The sequence below is a fragment of the Macrobrachium nipponense genome, chromosome 44, assembly GCF_015104395.2.
Source record: "Macrobrachium nipponense isolate FS-2020 chromosome 44, ASM1510439v2, whole genome shotgun sequence".
Lineage (NCBI taxonomy): Eukaryota > Metazoa > Arthropoda > Malacostraca > Decapoda > Palaemonidae > Macrobrachium > Macrobrachium nipponense.
Genome location: NC_087221.1, coordinates 39,268,807 through 39,287,122, shown reverse-complemented (window position 1 = coordinate 39,287,122; position 18,316 = coordinate 39,268,807). Strand labels below are relative to the sequence as shown.

General features: G+C 40.9%; 1 protein-coding gene across 4 annotated transcripts in view; it reads left to right on the top strand.

Annotated features, from left to right (window-relative positions):
* LOC135204204 (ras guanine nucleotide exchange factor Y-like) overlaps positions 1–18,316 on the top strand; it is a 191,588-nt gene that overhangs the window by 50,043 nt on the left and 123,229 nt on the right. For all 4 annotated transcript variants that reach the window (XR_010312128.1, XM_064234293.1, XM_064234294.1 and 1 more), the window contains one exon: positions 5,824–6,005. Coding sequence is in view for 3 of the 4 variants with exons in the window: in XM_064234293.1 (XP_064090363.1) it covers positions 5,824–6,005 (182 nt within the window). In the remaining variant the exon portion in view is untranslated. The remainder of the gene's footprint in view (positions 1–5,823; positions 6,006–18,316) is intronic.

The window sequence follows — 18,316 nt, the reverse complement described above, 5'->3', positions numbered from 1 at the left end:
GTGAACGAGATGAATTATGTTAAAGAAATAATAGTTTATAATGCGAGTATTTCAGACCATAATGTCATAAAGAATTAACAGTTTCATTTCCAAAGCAAGTTGAAAAAATTTTTAAGAAAAACAAAAAAAGATAAGCAAGAAATGAAAAAGTGGGAAGGATATGGAAAATACAACTTCTACAGTAAAAATATAAAATGGTCAGAAATTAATGAAGAATTAAACAAAGATTGGGATAACATTTTCGTAAGTGATGACATAAGGGTAAATACGGAGATATTATATAAAATATTGGAGAAAATAGTGGAAAAATATATACCGAAGAAGAAAAGTAACATCATTATGCATAACAAGAGACAGAAGGATCTTGTTCCAGAAAATCAGAAGTGGAAAAAAGGTCTTGCAAAAGAAAAAAATGCATGGAAAGTTATAGAACTAAAAAGTAAGATAGAAAATGCAGAACAAAAGATTATACAATCAAAAGAAAATGAAAAAACGGGACTTGGAAGAAAAAACCCTATTAAATATCAAGCAAAACCCCAAACTATTATACTCATATGCGAAGAAGATGAATAAAAGAAGAATAGAAATAGGCCCTCTGAGAATTGAAGGGAGATTAACGAATGAGAAAAAAAGGAAATTTGCAACATACTGGCAGAACGATATAAGAGAGAATTCACCCCTAGAATAGATAATGAAGATATGATATAGAAGTAAGGGAAGAAAATAGTGAATATTTAGCTGACATAGAAATTAATGAAGCTGATATGTGCAGGCAATTAATGAATTAAAAATGGAGCTGCTGCAGGGCCGGATGGAGTCCCTGCTATTTTGTTAAAGAAAGTAGTTCATTCTATCGCAAAGCCACTTGCAATATTATTAAGACAAAGTGTAGATACAGGCAAGATTTATGATGAGCACAAATTAGCATATATCACCACTACTTTCAAAAGTGGATCAAGACTAGAGGCAAGTAATTATAGGCCTGTGAGTCTAACATCACATATTATGAAAGTGTATGAAAGGGTAATGAAGAAAAATATTATGAAACATTTAATAAAAAATAATTTGTTTAATATAGGACAACACGGTTTTCGTACCCGGAAAAAGTACAAACCCAACTGTTAGTCCACCGTGAGAACATATTCAAAAATATGAAAAGCGGAAATGAAACAGATGTGGTTTATCTAGACTTTGCAAAAGCCTTTGACAAAGTAGACCATAATATATTAGCAAAGAAAATTAGAAAACACAATATCGTAGATAAAGTAGGAAGATGGTTAAAAGAATTTTTACACAACAGAAAACAGATAGTTATTGCAAACGATGAGAAATCGGATGAAACCAAGGTAATATCCGGTGTGCCACAAGGTACGGTGCTAGCTGCAATATTGTTTGTTATTATGATTGAAGACATAGACAGTAATGTTAAGGATTCGGTCAGTGAGTAGTTTCGCTGATGACACAAGAATAAGTAGAGAAATTACTTGTGATGAAGATAGGAACGCTCTACAAAGAGACCTTAACAAAGTATATGATTGGGCAGAGGTAAATAGGATGGTATTTAACTCTGATAAATTTGAATCAATAAATTATGGAGACAGAGAAGGAAAGCTATATGCATATAGGGGACCTAATAATGAGACAATCACAAATAAGGAAGCAGTTAAAGACTTGGGTGTGATGATGAATAGGAACATGTTATGCAATGATCAAATAGCAATTCTGTTGGCAAAATGTAAAGCAAAAATGGGAAGGAATGTTGTTACGGCACTTCAAAACAAGAAAAGCTGAAACATGATTATGCTTTATAAAACATATGTCGTAGTCCACTTGAATATTGCAATATGATATGGTACCCACACTATCAAAAGGATATTGCACAAATAGAGAGTGTACAAAGGTCCATTACAGCTAGAATAGAAGAAGTTAAGGACCTAGACTACTGGGAAAGACTACAATCCTTAAAATATATAGTCTAGAAAGGAGAAGAAGAAACGCTACATGATAATTCAGGCATGGAAACAGATAGAAGGAATAACAGAAAATATCATGGAACTAAAAATATCAGAAAGAGCAAGCAGAGGTAGATTAATAGTGCCCAAAACTATACCAGGAAAAATAAGGAAAGCACACAGGACATTAATCCACTACGCACCAGCATCGATAATGCAGCGTCTATTCAATGCGTTGCCAGCTCATCTGAGGAATATATCAGGAGTGAGCGTAGATGTGTTTAAGAATAAGCTCGACAAATATCTAAACTGCATCCCAGACCATCCAAGATTGGAAGATGCAAAATATACCGGAAGATGTACTAGCAACTCTCTGGTAGACATTAGAGGCGCCTCACACTGAGGGACCTGGGGCAACCCGAACAAACTGTAAGGTCTGTAAGGTAAGGTAAGGTCTGTCTCTCCCCCCTCGATCTCTCCTCTCTCTCTCGTGGCGGTATAACGGAGTCGGATGGTTTCTTGTGCTATTTCTTCTTATGATGGTAGGAAGAAATTCTGTTTCTTTTACCGTGTTGATAGTCGGCTTTTTCTCTAATATGTGTAATGCTTCAAGGTAACGTAGGCGTTTCCGGTCAGGTGCTTGGTCAATAATTTTATGTTCGTTATAAGTTCAGCTCTTTCTGGTCTCCTGTTATGTTGTTTCCCTGTAGTGATTGAAAATGGCCCCTTCTTGAAGTGGCAGGAAAGTCGCTTGGAGAGTCTGGTGGTGGTCATCCCGATATAAGAATGGTGGCATCCATCCACCGAGCATGTGAATTCGTAGATGACACCCCTTCTCTTCAAAGACGTTTCTGGGGGCGCTGGGTTGTTTTTTAAGAAGCAGCTGGCTGGTTTTCATGTTTTTGTAATAATTATAGAGGCTAATTTTATCACTTTCTGTAGTGGGGGAGACATTTTCGCTGATTATTTTCCTTATAGCCTTTTCGTCTTCCAAATATTTGTGGTGCATATGATTTTTATAAAATATCTTTATAGCTCCACTTTGGTTGTTAGTTTCGGTCGTTCTTCCTTTCCTGGTGCCATTTATTTATGGAGTCCCTCGTTTGGCGTTCGACCATGCGGTTTGAGAAGTTATTGTTGATGAGGACTTGTGTAGACCTTTCGATCTCACTGGTGGTTTCTCTCCACGTGGAACAGTGTGTAAGGGCGCGGTGCCCTACCCTTTCTGGACGTTCGGGTACAGCAGAAACCCTACGGGATTACACCACCACGGTTTACAAGGAAACCCCACAAACCCGGGTCTATGCCTTGAACTTGGGTACAGCGAGTGCCCAGACAGGTATAAAAGATCGGTGGCAGATGCCTTCGTCCGCCGCGCCCTTACACACTGTTCCACGTGGAGAGAAACCACCAGTGAGATCGAAAGGTCTACACAAGTCCTCATCAACAATAACTTCTCAAACCGCATGGTCGAACGCCAAACGAGGGACTCCATAAATAAAATGGCACCAGGAAAGAACGACCGAAACTAACAAACCAAAGTGGAGCTATAAAGATATTTAATAAAAATCATATGCACCACAAATATTTGGAAGACGAAAAGGCTATAAGGAAAATAATCAGCGAAAATGTCTCCCCCACTACAGAAAGTGATAAATTAGCCTCATTAATTTTATTACAAAAACATGAAAACCAGCCAGGCTGCTTCTTAAAAACAACCCAGCGCCCCAGAAACGTCTTTGAAGAGAAGGGGTGTCATCTACGAATTCACATGCTCGGTGGATGGATGCCACCATTCTTATATCGGGATGACCACCACCAGACTCTCCAAGCGACTTTCCTGCCACCTTCAAGAAGGGGCCATTTTCAATCACTACAGGGAACACATAAACAGGAGACCAGAAAGAGCTGAACTTATAACGAACATAAAAATTATTGACCAAGCACCTGACCGGAAACGCCTACGTTACCTTGAAGCATTACACATATTGAGAGAAAAAGCCGACTATCAACACGGTAAAAGAAACAGAATTTCTTCCTACCATCATAAGAAGAAATAGCACAAGAAAACCATCCGACTCCGTATACCGCCACGAGAGAGAGAGGAGAGATCGAGGGGGGAGAGACAGAGAGAGAGAGGGAGAGAGAAAGAGAGAATAAGAATAAGCGAACGAGAAAGAGAGGGAGAGAGAGAGAAAGAAAAAAGCTGAGAGACAGAGAAAGAGAGAAGAAGCAGAGAGAGAACGAGCGGAAGAGTGTGCTCATCTGTACAGAATGTCGTCAGCAGTACCTGCCGCCCAAGAGGTAGGTACCCCAACCAACACCCAACCCACGCTAATAACTCCGGCCAGACTTCGCAGGTCTCATCGCCTCAGGGAAAGATTTCGTTACCATCCAACGGCCAATTAAAATCCCTGCTCATCGCGACCCGCCCACCGATTGTACACGACCTTGCATGTTATAAATACTTGTAAAACGTATCTTAATTCACTTTACTGTATACTCTCATAGATGACTGCCTGTGCCGCTGTCGACACGTTTAGATGGAATAAACCTAAGACAAAGAATGAAAATCTTTACATGTCCTTAGGAAACTTAATACACCAGCTACATGCTGACGAGAAGAAGAACATAAGAAGAATTGAGAAGATTCTATATAAATTAAAAATGCCGTTGAAACAGCTATTGTATTCAATGCTACTGCCCTCAGAGAAGGCCTCCTTCCTAATTCATTATTATAAATATTATTATTATTATTATTTTATTATTGCATCACATAAGGGCTGTTCTGAAAGATGTTCTTAAATGAGAGGTCAAAATTGAACCAGGGGAATAGACCAAAAAGGAATAGATAAAAATAAATGGTAGAAAAGATTAGTCTGAGCCCAAAGAGATTTTGCAAAAAACCTTTACCATTTCAGTGTGCCTTTTCAGGCAGAATAAGTGATTATCCTGTCTGGTGACAACTGTTACCTCTGAGTGTGTGTAGGTCACTCAGGTTGTCAGATATCTGCCCAATAGAGTAGAGCTTCTAGTATCGTTTATAAGCCTTTTATTCGCTTTGCTTCTTCCAGTTTCATCTTTGTTGTTAAGTTTGGTGGACTGACTGACTGATAGTAGGGTTTTGGAGTAATGCAATGAAATCCAACTAGTATATGTTTTTTTTTCATCTTTTTTTTCATGGGGTTTTTCAGTAGTCTGTCAAGTATCAACAGTGGCCTGAAATTGGGCAATGTTTTTTGTTAGGGTTAGTACTATCTTATATCTTTTATTTTTCATATCTTAGTTTTCTGTACAAGAAACTATTGAGATGGCTCTGTCTGACCATCTGCACTTTTTCTGTCTGCCCTCAAATCTTAAAAACTACTGAGACCAGAAAGCTGCAAATTAGTATGTGGATCATCTACCCTCCAATCATCAGACATACAAATCACAGCCCGCTTGCCTCAGTAGTTTTTATTTTATTTAAGGTTAAATTTAGCCAGAGTCATGCGTATGACAACTAAATAGGACAGGCCACCACTGGGCCATGGTTAGTTTCATGGGCTGCAACTCATACAGCATTATACCGAGGCCACTGAAAGATACATCTATTTTTGGTTTGCTTGATTGTACGCTGTACAGAAAACTTGATTGTGCCGAACATATTTTGCTTGTTTTTAGTATTGTGTATAACTGGTATGCCACCCACCAGATTGCATGTTAGTGTGTTACACAAAATTTATGCAATTGTATAAGGCCTTAATTTGTAAAATTCTTATGTTAAAATTTTTGTGTTCAGCAAATTTGTCATACTGTTAATGCCTCTGTACTAGATTGTAATATCAAGGTTATATCTCTAAAAGTGTGTGTTTTTTTTATATTTTTTCAGCAGGCAAATCAGAGACTACCTGAAACAGACTGTGTTAGTGGAACTACTTCATCATCAGATGAAGAGGGCCCTGCTCAATCTTCTTGTGCTTCAAATATAAATAATCATAGTGGAAGATATGATCGAACATTCAATCCAAAGTCAGGTTGCCGAGAAGGTGATAAAAAGTTTAATGGAAAAAGGTGAGTTGACAAAGATATGTACAAAGTAGAATACGCAGTTTAGGTGGTTATATAATATACCAACTTCTTGTTTGTTCATATGGAACCATAACTTATGGTTCCATATGAACCTTATTCCATGTGACCAACTCCCAGCTAGTACACCAGTTACTCTTCACTACATTTATTTTGTGTGAACACCCTTCAGCCACACCAACCAGGTAGACCTTGAAGAAAGCTACTGCACATGCATAGCCTTCACCATGAAATCCCAGAAGGTATTACTTCATTCCCCTGTATGGCCTTGCTTTGAGTAAACAGGGTTCTGTATTTTCACAGGATTAGCATTTTTTGCTGTTATTATGGTGATTTGTTTGGCAGTTTCATCCAAAACTTCCTTATTTTGTTATATTTAATAGTTCTCTGTACCATCTGGTCAGTGGCATGATTGCGACTCCTACACTCCAGTGAGTACATACTTCAGTATTTCATTCATATTTGAGGCCAAGGGATTTGTGCTTTTATCATTTGGATTTTCAAGTACTCATCTGATAATGGGTTTTGTTTAATTTTAGGCATCTAAAATAAACAGGTTTTGACATAGGAAAAACCTATTTTTGGTAGTCGCTGTTTTGTCCTCAAAGGAGCTACCCTCCCTGGTGTGCGCCAGTGCCCCAAGGTGATCAGATTAATATCAAAGAAATATCTTTTAGCCCGCTATTATGCCATGATGACAAACACTATGACAAGTGATAGAGTATAATGGACTCAAAAGACAAGAAGGCATTTTTTCTCGTCTTCAGCGAAAGCTGTACCCAGTTTTCCTTTGTCAAAACTTATAGAAGTGATTATTGTGCATGCGCATCGGCCATCTTGTTTTATGTTTGGGCCGGCGAAAAGACCACAAATCATTACTCGGTTGGTCAGTGCAGGATACGTATCTTAGTTTTACCAGACCACTGAGCTGATTAACAGCTCTCCTAGGGCTGGCCCGAAGGATTAGATATTTTTACGTGGCTAGGAACCAATTGGTCACCTAGCAACAGGACCTACAGCTTATTGTGGGATCCGAACCACATTATATTGAGAAATTAATTTCTATCACCAGAAATAAATTCCTCTGATTCCGCGTTGGCCGAGCTGGGAATCGAACTTCAGTTAGGCTACATAACCAAGTTACTAGTTACCGAGTCAAGTAATTTTTGAAATTTGTTCAATAAAGTGGTTTATAAACCTATACATATAGTACAGTGGTACCTCGAGATACGAAAGGCTCAACTTACGAAAAACTCGAGATACGAAAGCTGACACGAAAAATTTTACTGCTCTATATACGAAAAGTTTTCAAGATATGAAAGGTTTCTGAAAGTCCGAGAATCGCCCGATAACAATTTTGAAACTCGTGCCGCCATCTTAGTTCTAGTAGACTCGCCACCATCCTCCTGCTCTCCCATTGGTTCCTGATGCTAGCCAAGCCATGAGATCCTCTCCTATTAGACAGCATCCCTCCCATCATGCATCTTACGTGGTGGCCACTTTGCACCCGAAGCTTTATCCTACGCATGCGGCATTTGTTCGGTCCAACGATTTCGTTTAGTATCGTAAATTCGTTAGTGATTTCGTTGTGCTACTTTATCGTGTTGTGAGAACCTAATTAGTATACATCACATAAGTAACTTAATTACGTACAGTACATATTAGTCATGGGTCCCAAGAAAGTTGCTGAAGTTCACAGAAAGAAGAGAATGCTTTCTATGGAGACAAAAATGGAAATAATAAAAAAGTATGAATCTGGCTTGTGGTTGAGTGTGATTGCTAAGGCAAGACGGCCGAAATCCGTCGACGATAGCACCGATCCTTAGCAGAAGGAAGCCATCAAAGCAGCTACACCTTCCAAGGGCGTGACTATTTTGTCCAACAAGAGGAGCCATGTGCATAATGAAATGGAAAGGCTGCTTCTTGCATGGATCGAGGACAAAGAAATCGATGGCGATACGATAACCGAGACGGCAATCTGCCAGAAGGCCAGCGCTATTTTTGGCGATTTGATTGCCCAAGCTGAAGACAACGGCGGAGAGGGGACATCAACGGCAACCCCAGAGTTCAAGGCTTCTCATGGGTGGTTCGAAAAATTCTGTTAACGGACTGGCATCCAATTGGTGGTGAAGAAATTGAAATTACATGAAGTATAAAAAAGTAAAAAGAAATGTAAAAATAAAAAAAAGACAAAATAAATTTTATTTTAAGTTTTTTGTAAAGTTAAGTATTACAGTTTTGTTAATGTGTTTTGTAAAGTTTAGTTTGTTTTTCTGACATTTTTTTATGTGTTTTGTAAAGTTAAGTGTACGTATCTGCCGTTTGTCCTCCTCCTCTGCCGCCACTTTCGGAGATAGCCTCACTCGAAAGGTAAGCTTCCACATTTTACGTTACAGTAATAATATTTCTTGTACACTAATATACACTTTATTTACAGGTTTTGCATTTTTATTCTTAATTTAGGTATTGAATGGTCCAAATTGTTGTAGTATTTCATTGTTTATAGGTCAATTTAGCTTTATTATGAAATTTACTCTGGTGTTTTTGGAGGGCTTGGAACGGATTAGCCACTTTACATGTAAAATGTGGTCCAAGATACGAAAAACTCATGATACGAAAGGCACCTCGGAACGGATTAATTTCATATCTCGAGGTACTACTGTACACATATATACATATATGCACACATATACACAAATAGGCTAGGATACTAAATCATAGCAAAACAGACATTTTTGTTAAGCCTTGAATAGTTTTAGCATGTTACATTTCTGATAAACTAGCCTATATAAAACCATCATACCAACACTAACCTTCATGTTAGGTTATTTTACTTTACAAGTAAATCAACACTTACTCTAAGCATAACCTAGAGTGATAATTTGAATTAAAATTTCAGCAACCCATTCAACATGTTACTTAAAAACCACCACTTAACATGTAGCTCCGAGTTTTAGACTTCTATTACATTTGGCACCTGTTGCCAATTTTACTAGCCTTAGAATACGTATCATAGGCTGACAACTTTGGTTAATAGTGTTAGTAAGAGGGTTCACTACTTAACACTAGGAATTATCTGGCTTGGTTTATTTCGGTCATACTATACATGGCAAAATAAACCTCAAATGGTGTAGTCTGTTTATCTACTTCTAGGTGCTTATCACCGAAAAATTAGGTAAGTACTAAGTGTTATTTAATCATCTTAAAGATATAATATCTTAGGTTACGGGCTACCGATAATTGCCAATCCCAGTCTAAAATTATTTGTCCTAAACTGGCTATGCTACTACCTCATGTAGAAACTGTTATCTGAAGAGATTAACTAATTTAATAATACAATATGGAATAGTTCTTTAGGCAAAATACCTTCCAACAAAAATTTATTTATGAACACTTTTCACGTTCATAAAGGCTAACCTGGAACATGTGACTCGCCGGTCACATCTTCTAAACAATGCTGGACTGGTAAGCAAAACACTAGTTTTTGTGCTTCACAATAAAAGTTTCTTGTTCCACAGTTTTTAACCTAACTGTTTAAATCTTAAAAATGAGCACTTAACTTTCAAATGTCGGCGATTCCATGACTGATTTAAAAAAAAATCTCAAGATAGAGGAGTACTGGCTGAATAATCTTTCGACTGTGATGACCAGAAGAGTAAATGATTTTTGGTCTTTTTGCCAGCCCGAACATAAAACAAGATGGCTGATGCGCATGCGCAATAGTCACTTCTACAGGTTTTGACGTAGGAAAACTGGGTACAGCTTTCGCTGAAGACGAGAAAAAATGCCTTCTTGTCTTTTAAGTCCATTATACTCTATCACTTGTCATAGTGTTTGTCATTATGGCATAATACCTGGCTAAAAGATCAGGCTAAAAGATATTTCTTTGATATTAGCCTGATCTCCTTGGGGCCCTGAGGCACACCAGGGAGGGTAACTCCTTTGAGGACGAAACAGCGACTACGCTATCAAAAATCTCTCATTGAATTTCAGGTACTTCTCTTTATTTCATTTTTACACATTATTTTTTTACAGTTGCTCATGTGAATACTAGTAATTTTTGAATTTTCCTTAGTTTATAATTATTATTCATATTCCATGAATTTTTTTATCTTTCTATTGTAACTTTCACTTTCATTTTTGTTTATATCTTATCACAGCATTCATGTGTATTACTGTGAATTTTTGGTTTTGTAACATATCTTTCCCCTTTCTAGTGCTTGTTTTTGGGGGAAATATAATTAATGTAATTATACTACTTTGGGTTGAATGATTTTGTATCCCCATGTCATATGTAGATGGGTGCTTCTTCATCCTCCTCTTTGTCTTGTTCTGTGCTTCCAGCTTTCAGGATATGAACTGTGTTGGATGAGGCTTCCTTGGTGCTGCCTTAATGTGTCAGGTGTTCTTCCATTACATGTCTGTTGCATGATCACTCTTTGCCTATACCTATGACTATTGCAGTTTTGGGGATGTCAGTAGGGGACCCCTTTACGTATTTTGTGCTCGGTGATCTTAACTGCTCCCAAGCACTCTCCTGCTCTTGTGCATGACTTCTTCCATGTAATCAGCTGCTCCAGTGCCATCTTCCATGACAGTGCCTTTCTTGTGTCTTCAGTTCCATTAGTGTATGATTCTGCCATGCCTTCAGTTTGGTTTTGCATTCCATTGGTTTGAAGATATTCCTTCCCCAACTGGTTCAGGCCCTGCTGTACCTGTGTGGCGGGATCACAAGCTAAAAAACAAGCTGGCAAAATCCCCCCCACATAAACTTGACCAATCCAGCTGCCCAACTCACCCTCAGTCACACTTTCCTCTTTACACTACGGAATATGCAGGACAATTGACCTACCTACACACAGAACAAAAAAACACAAAAACATGTACTCACCCAACTGCAGATACTCAGGGCTATGCTGTGCTGTCCGCTGGTCGAAGTCGCTGAGACTAACAACAACAAAGACAACAACCAAGAACCACAACGCCACAACCAAGGACCACAACCTTGCAACTCAACAACAACACAACACCCAAGGACCACAACTCAACAACACAACAAACAACCAAGGAACAACCACAACCCAACAACAAACAAGGAATACAACCACAACAAAAGACCACCGCACAAATAATCACCAACACAAAAAACAACACAAAAAGGCAACACACACACCCACTAACAACACCAATGAATCGCAACAGCTCACTAACAACAACAACAACTAAACAACTACAACCACATCAAGGAACTACAACAGCCCCCAGGAACTCAAAAGCACAACAAATTAATAGCACAGGCACAACAACTCCAAAGCAAACAACATCAAACTTAACAAAACAAACAACAAATCAATAACACAACTCAACTAACTTTCAATTCCTTCAAGACTTAACAGACTGCTGCCGACACTACTTATCATCACCGATTCTGACCAAAGACTGACTCAAGACTGCCTCCAAAACACAGAACTCTAACAGCCAACTCCAGCTGCACCAGCCAACAACCCAGAACTCACCATCAGCCAATTCAGTCAACTATCCATACAGCAATTACACTCTCTCTCTCTCTCTCTCTCTCTCTCTCTCTCTCTCTCTCTCTCTCTCTCTCTCTCTCTCTCTCTCTCTCTCTCTCTCTCTCTCTCTCTCTCTCTCTCTCTCTCAGACATTGTCGAATGGAACTCCATAACTCCTCCATATTTCCTACCCCGTTACATTTGACAACGTCTCCCTACACTCACAACACCCACACTAAATAGCCTTCCGCAACACCCATGGATGCCCGGACACAGGCCCCTTGGATCTTGTTTGAGGGCCCTCAAACACACACTCGGTTACACTGCCATCCACTTCTCCCAGATCACTGCCAGTCAGACTCCCATTACCATCTCCCTCACTACCATCCTCCCAAATCCCATTCACCACCTCATCTACCCCTTCCAACTCTTGTCCAAATATCTCTCGTAACTGTGCCACCAAATCACTTACCTCATTTACACTCCTGCTAAACTCCCAAAGAGACTCATTCATACTGCCAACTACATTCTAACCACCTGTTTGTTCATGAAACTTACCTGACAGATATATATATAGCTGTATTCTCCGAAGTCCGACAGAATTTCAAAATTCGCGGCACACGCAGTGGGCGGCCAGGTGGTGGTACCCATTCCCGCCGCTGGGAGGCGGATATCAGGAACTATTCCCATTTTCTATTCATACTTTTTTCTGTCGCCGGTCGGTAAAACAACTGTTTACAGACCTCCGCCTAGGATTTTGAAACTTCATTAGCCGCTTAAGTATCCTAATTATTCTTACGATTATTGACTTGGATTTGTGGCTAGGCATACGCTATCGTAAATTTTTCATTGCATTGATGTCTGAGGCTAGTTAGCCTAGTTTCAGATTTTGTTGTCTTGGGGGCTGGGGGATGAAGCTACCGGAACTTTCGGTAGACACTCGCTTAGTGTATATGGAGGGCGTTTACACTTTTTTGTTTTTCTTTGCATAAGTTCAATGTAATTAGTGTAATGTGTGACTGATTACGGAAGAAGTAGGATTCATGTACGCATTTTAGAGCGTGTTAGAATCAGGAGTTTTCCTCCACAGTAAACAGAAGTTAGAAATAATGAACCTTCTAACCTCCTGTAGATTTTATTTTGCCTAACCCTGTGGTATGGCTTACGGGCCTAGAAGAAGTGTCTGCTAGAGGATTACATCAAGTAATCTTAGACTAAAGTGCTCGCTCTCCAATCAGTGTTGTGAAGTGTAGTGCCCCTTGTGTTGTGGACGGGGGCGTCAGATCGGCCCCCATAATGCCTCTAGGCCTGGACCTCTGTCGGACTCCCAGGACTCAGGGAGAGGGCATGTCGAAAGCCGCAAGAGGGTTACGGGGGCTCCCACCGATCTGGCGTCCCTTCGGCAGAACCTGTTGACGCTTCCCAGGCTGCTAAAGATCGTGCACGCGCACGAATCTTGAAGGATTGCTTCTCGTCCTCCGAGGCGTCCTCCCCGCGCAAGGGTTGGAGCTCTCGGAAGGACTCGCGCCCTCTAAGAAGCTTTAGAGAAGAGGACGCTTCACGTCCTCTCTCTCGTTAGGAGGGAACGTCAGATCGGCCCCATAACGCCTCTAGGCCTAGACCTCTGTCGGACTCCCAGAAACCAGGGAGAGGGCATGTCAAAAGCCGAAGGAGGGTTACGGGTTTTTCATGCTGATCTGGCTTCCTTTCGGCAGGGTCCTGTTGTCGCTTCCCAGGCTGCCGAAGATCGAGCACGTGCACGAAGCTTCAAGGGTTGTTTCTCGGCCTCCGAGGCATCCTCTCCCACACAGGGGTTGGGGCTCTCGGAAGGACTCGCACACCCTAAAGAAGCTTTAGAGAAGAGACGCTTCACGTCCTCTCTCTCGTCACGAGAGGATGAGGAGTAAAGAGACCACATTTACCCTTTTAGAAGAATGCACTGGCTCTTTTCTAAGGGAACATTTAAGGAGGCTCATTCATCTTGCCAGAAGAGTGATTTGAGCCTCCTGCGAGTGAACGCTCATGTATATATCATTTATACATTATTAAGGAGGCTCATTCATCTTGCCAGAAGAGTGATTTGAGCCTCCTGCGAGTGAACCGCTCATGTATACATCAATTTATACATTATTAAGGAGGCTCATTCATCTTGCCAGAAGAGTGATTTGAGCCCCCTGAGAGTGAACGCTCATGTATACATCATTTATACATTATTAAAGAGGCTCATTCATCTTGCCAGAAGATGATTTGGCCTCCTGCGGTGAACGCTCCTGATAGAACGCTCATGTATAATCACTTGTACCATTATTAAGGAGGTTCATTCTCTTGCCAGAAAGATTGATTTGAGCCTCCTGCGAGTGAACGCTCATGTATATGAACGCTCATGTATATATCACTTGTTACATATTAAGGAGGTTCATTCATCTTGCCAGAAGAGTGATTTGAGCCTCCTGCGAGTGAACGCTCATGAAGTTAGAGCTGTTTCAACCTCGCTAGCATTCCAAAAGAATTTGGTAATCAAGGACATTCTTGATTCCACCTTTTGGAGGAGCAAACTCAGTATTCGTCTCCTCTCCTCATGGCGCTCCGTATACGTTATGTAAACGTTCGCTTTACTTCGAAAAGCAAGCTGATAAGTTTGACGGCCGGCAAGCTGCTTTGCACAGTCAAACAACTTATGTCTCTGGTCGGCATAAGAAGGGCAATTTAGACGTGAGAAAGCTTTTGGAGGTGCTCGACGTCCTATAAGTAGAGACATTCTCCAGGACGCTTCGGCAAGCACCTTGCGGAAGACGAAAGCCATACGTCTTCCTTTAGTGTTCACACTCTTCAGGAGCAGCGTGCGGCTCTCCATGGAGACTCGCATGAGGACGTCCCTTAAAAATATTCAACGTCATACGCAAAACGCGGTTCGTCATAACATTGAGATGTTTGGCAAGGTCGCTCGCCAGGACGCCTCTTGGCGGGCCTTGCATGCATCAAGGCGCTCAACGAGTTCCTCTCTGAAAACGTCGTTCAGAAGACTTGGTGTTCTCTGCTCAGACACGCTCGTAGCTAAGGCAGGACGTTTTTTGAGGACGCTCAGCAGGACGCTAAGCAGGACGCTCGGCAGGACGCTTTTGAGGACGCTCAGCAGGACGCTTTCCCAGGACGCTTTTGAGGAACGCTTTTGTGCACATTCGCCAGGACGCTTCGGTGGAAGCTCGGCAGGACGCTTTGCGAGAGAAAAGACTTAGAAGGCGTTTTATTTGCTGTTCAGGACGTTTGCTTAGGACGCTTGACGCTTTATAAACGCTCGTCAAGAGGAGGTTTTTTCAGGACTCTCACAGGACATTCCTTTACAGAAATTTTTAAAAAAGGATTCGGAGTTAGCGGAGAGACATACCGAATTTTTTCTTCGATCCCTCTTTCCTCTTCATCGATTTCTCTGAGAATCGGGAAGATTATATACTCGGATTCCTGGGTGACTTTCCGTCATGTTAAAGGGTTTTCCCCTATTAGCAAAGTGCTAATAGTTTTGTCTAGTAAGGACGTTTTCCCCATTGTCAAGATACTAAACGTTTTGTCATTTAAGTGGGGGACCCCTCATAAATGGGGTAGTTCTCATTGACATAGATTTTTCAACGTTTTTATCGTTTAAGCGGATAAACTCATTAACAAATTTCGAAGAGCTCTCATTCATTTCAGAGGCTCATCCGGGGAGTAAGAAAAAGACTTTTAGACTAGATCCGCAAGGAAGTCTTATGTCCAATATCATAAGAACTTTGAACGGTCCTTTTCGATCCTCGGTTCTCTCTTGATGATCTCTATTCGAATATTACTCCCTTTTCTTGGCAAAGAGTCAAGGAGTTCTTTTAAAAAGTCTCATTTCATTAGAACGTGGACAGTCGTTTTCCTTCTTTCTTTTTCTCTTCCTCGTCGAGGAAAGATGTAGTAGAGAATTCGATGTTCAAATTATTCTACAATACTTACGTAGTTTATCTTTGCGTCATTTTGCTAACACATGGGTCAAGTCATATACGCATATAGTATTTACCTCTGCGGATAGAAGCCGAAAGAACTGTTGTTCTAATGTATTTATTTGACACTCCCTTCAACCTTCCAACGAGTTTTTCGGAGTAAGAATAACTATTCAGGTATTGTTACGACAACACCAACTCAGATTCTGTATTTAGCGAATTTTGTTTCGTTTAAATATGCCTGCTTGAGAGTTTCCTTTTGCTCGATAATTTCATACCTATCCCTTCGTAAAAGGAGTAGCTGGCAACTCAGGCATATAGTGCGAGCGATGATAACAAGGCTGCTGTTACTGTGATGTGATCTACGCAGTACCGGCTAGCTCGGTGTCATGCGCGTTTGGTTTGCGTCTCTCTGCCATACAATCATGGACTTTTAAGCCTCGGGTTGAGGAAATTTCTAGTAATCATGAATGAACATGCCTTCCGTTTACTTATAAATTTCAACAAGATATCTCTTATACTTGTTCGGTGCGGGTTTTACCGCACGGTAACAGATCTCTGTACGAATCTACCGCGGCATAGCACTATAATAATGCTCTCCTGCTTATGCAAAGTGCAGCCTTATTTAGGGAAGGAAGCAGGCTGAGTGAGGGAATGGATGAGTTTGCTGGGGACCATTTCTCGCTGGAGAAGCTTGTTTTCCCTGAATAAACAGCAATTCAAGACCCTCTACAATTTTTCCTCACGAAGAAATTGGAATAACATCAAAGATCTTGTAATAATTCTAATTTTCTCTCAACGGCTTGAGGATCACCTCGGGTGATAGCGAGAGGGTCCAGACATCCGAACAGAGGAACAGATGTTCTGGCACATTGTCTGAAAGAATTGGAAGCCAAATTGGTCGGCTCTCCAGTTCCTCGAAGGGTGAGTTTGGATCGAGTGGCCCAAATCATCTCGGATAATTTCTCAGCTCTTTCATAGCTCAAGAACAGAGAATTGGTTATGGGCTTGGGCACGGAACGTAACGGTCCTCAAGAGGTTCGTTAAACTAGTGCACGTCCGTGCGGGTCTTCTCGATCGAATGCAACAACTACTGACGTCTTGAGTAATCCTCACTTATAAGTATTTCGAAAGTGAGGAGAGACTGAGGGCGTCCTTTCGTTAACGTTTTTCGTAATTTTGAAGACGAAGGAGCTTCCTCTTAAGTTGTTCCCTTATTCATGATCCTAGAGGATTAGCTTTAGTCGCCACATGTTGGCCTCTAAGAGGTTGGATTCACAGAGGTCAGGTAATTCAGAGAATTGTCCAAAGACCCTTCCCAGAGAATCGGTGTAATCTAACTTCGTCACTTAGTGAAGTATCTAATATCTCTCCTCTCTGAGTCTGAAGGCGTTCAGACTATCGAGAAGCGATAAGATCTTCTAGATTAATGGCAGTCTCTTGGCCAAGGCAAAGCAGTGCTGCCTATTTTCAGTGTTCAAGCGGAGCGGGCCGTTTCTGGATAGTGAAGGGAAATGACTGTTCCTCCAGTTCGACCTCTGTGAATTTCTTTATGGTTCTATCTTTCCGTATGAAGTACGAGATAAGATAGAAGTCCTAACTATTGTAGAATATGCAAATATGTTGTTGACGGCCTCTAGGCTCAGAGATTCGGTTCTGTCAAACAACAAAGCTTCACGATCTTTGAGGTCTGGGGAGATCTTGAAATTCTCTGGATCGCAGGTTTCCGCATGGAACTTAGACGTAGTCTGAGTTTCTGATGCCAAAAGCATTTCGAACCTATCCTTTCTGCGAACTTAATACGTGACCAGAAAGGCTAACATTCTAACCGCTCTAGCCACGGCAAAGAGGGTTAGTGAGCTTTTAGCTATCATCAGAGGTTTTAGCTTTAAAGGACATAATGCGGTCTGTCCTCTAAGCCTTCCGTTCTTGATAAGAACGAAAACCTGTCTAACCTTGACCCGAAGGTTTGGAGACCAAGGGTATGGCACAAATTATTGGGCAAAGGCATTAGAGAGTCCTGTGCCCTGTCGGGTCTCTCAAGTTTTATCTTAATAAAACTATAGTAAGTCGAGGTCAACGGACAATCTGCGGTGTTCCGTAAAAGACCAGACTGGTTCATGTCCAAGAACACCCTGTCATTATAGTCAAGGAGTTCTTTTAAGAAGTCTCATTCATTATGTTTGCATAAAGATTTGAGATTTTTTTTCTTAATATGAATGCTCAAGAGGTGAGGGCGCGGCCTCGGAAGCATTTCAACAGAGCATGACACTCAGTAAACATCCTGAGTGCCACCACGCTTTAGCGAAGCAACTCTGTGTTCGCTTCACACTCCCGACGGGATGTGAAGACGACAATTTGAGATCTGTAAGTCGCTAGGACCATACATATCCGTAGATATATTATTGGGGGCAGCAAGCAACACGAATCCTATCCTATAGAAAAGGGATAGGTGTGCTTTTAACTTTGAAGTTGGTCGCTTGAGGCGCGTTCCTTTTCTTTAGCCTAGAAGTTATGGAACTAACTTTAATAGGTTAGGTCAGGTGGTGGTTTTAGCTTCGTTGCCCTCAGAAGTATGGTCATATGGTCTAGTCACATTGTGGTCACGCCCCTGTTGACAGATCATCTAGAGCGCACCAGCATTACAGGTCTCTACCTCGCTGGCAACTCTAGTAACGCAGAAGCAGACTTTAGTGACAGTAATCACGAAGTCGGCTATGCTAACAGGTGAGGAACCAAGATGTATATCATCAACTTAATTTAGTTTCCCAAAAATCCTATTCTGTCTCTCCCACCATCCGAAGGTGGGATTCAGCTATATATA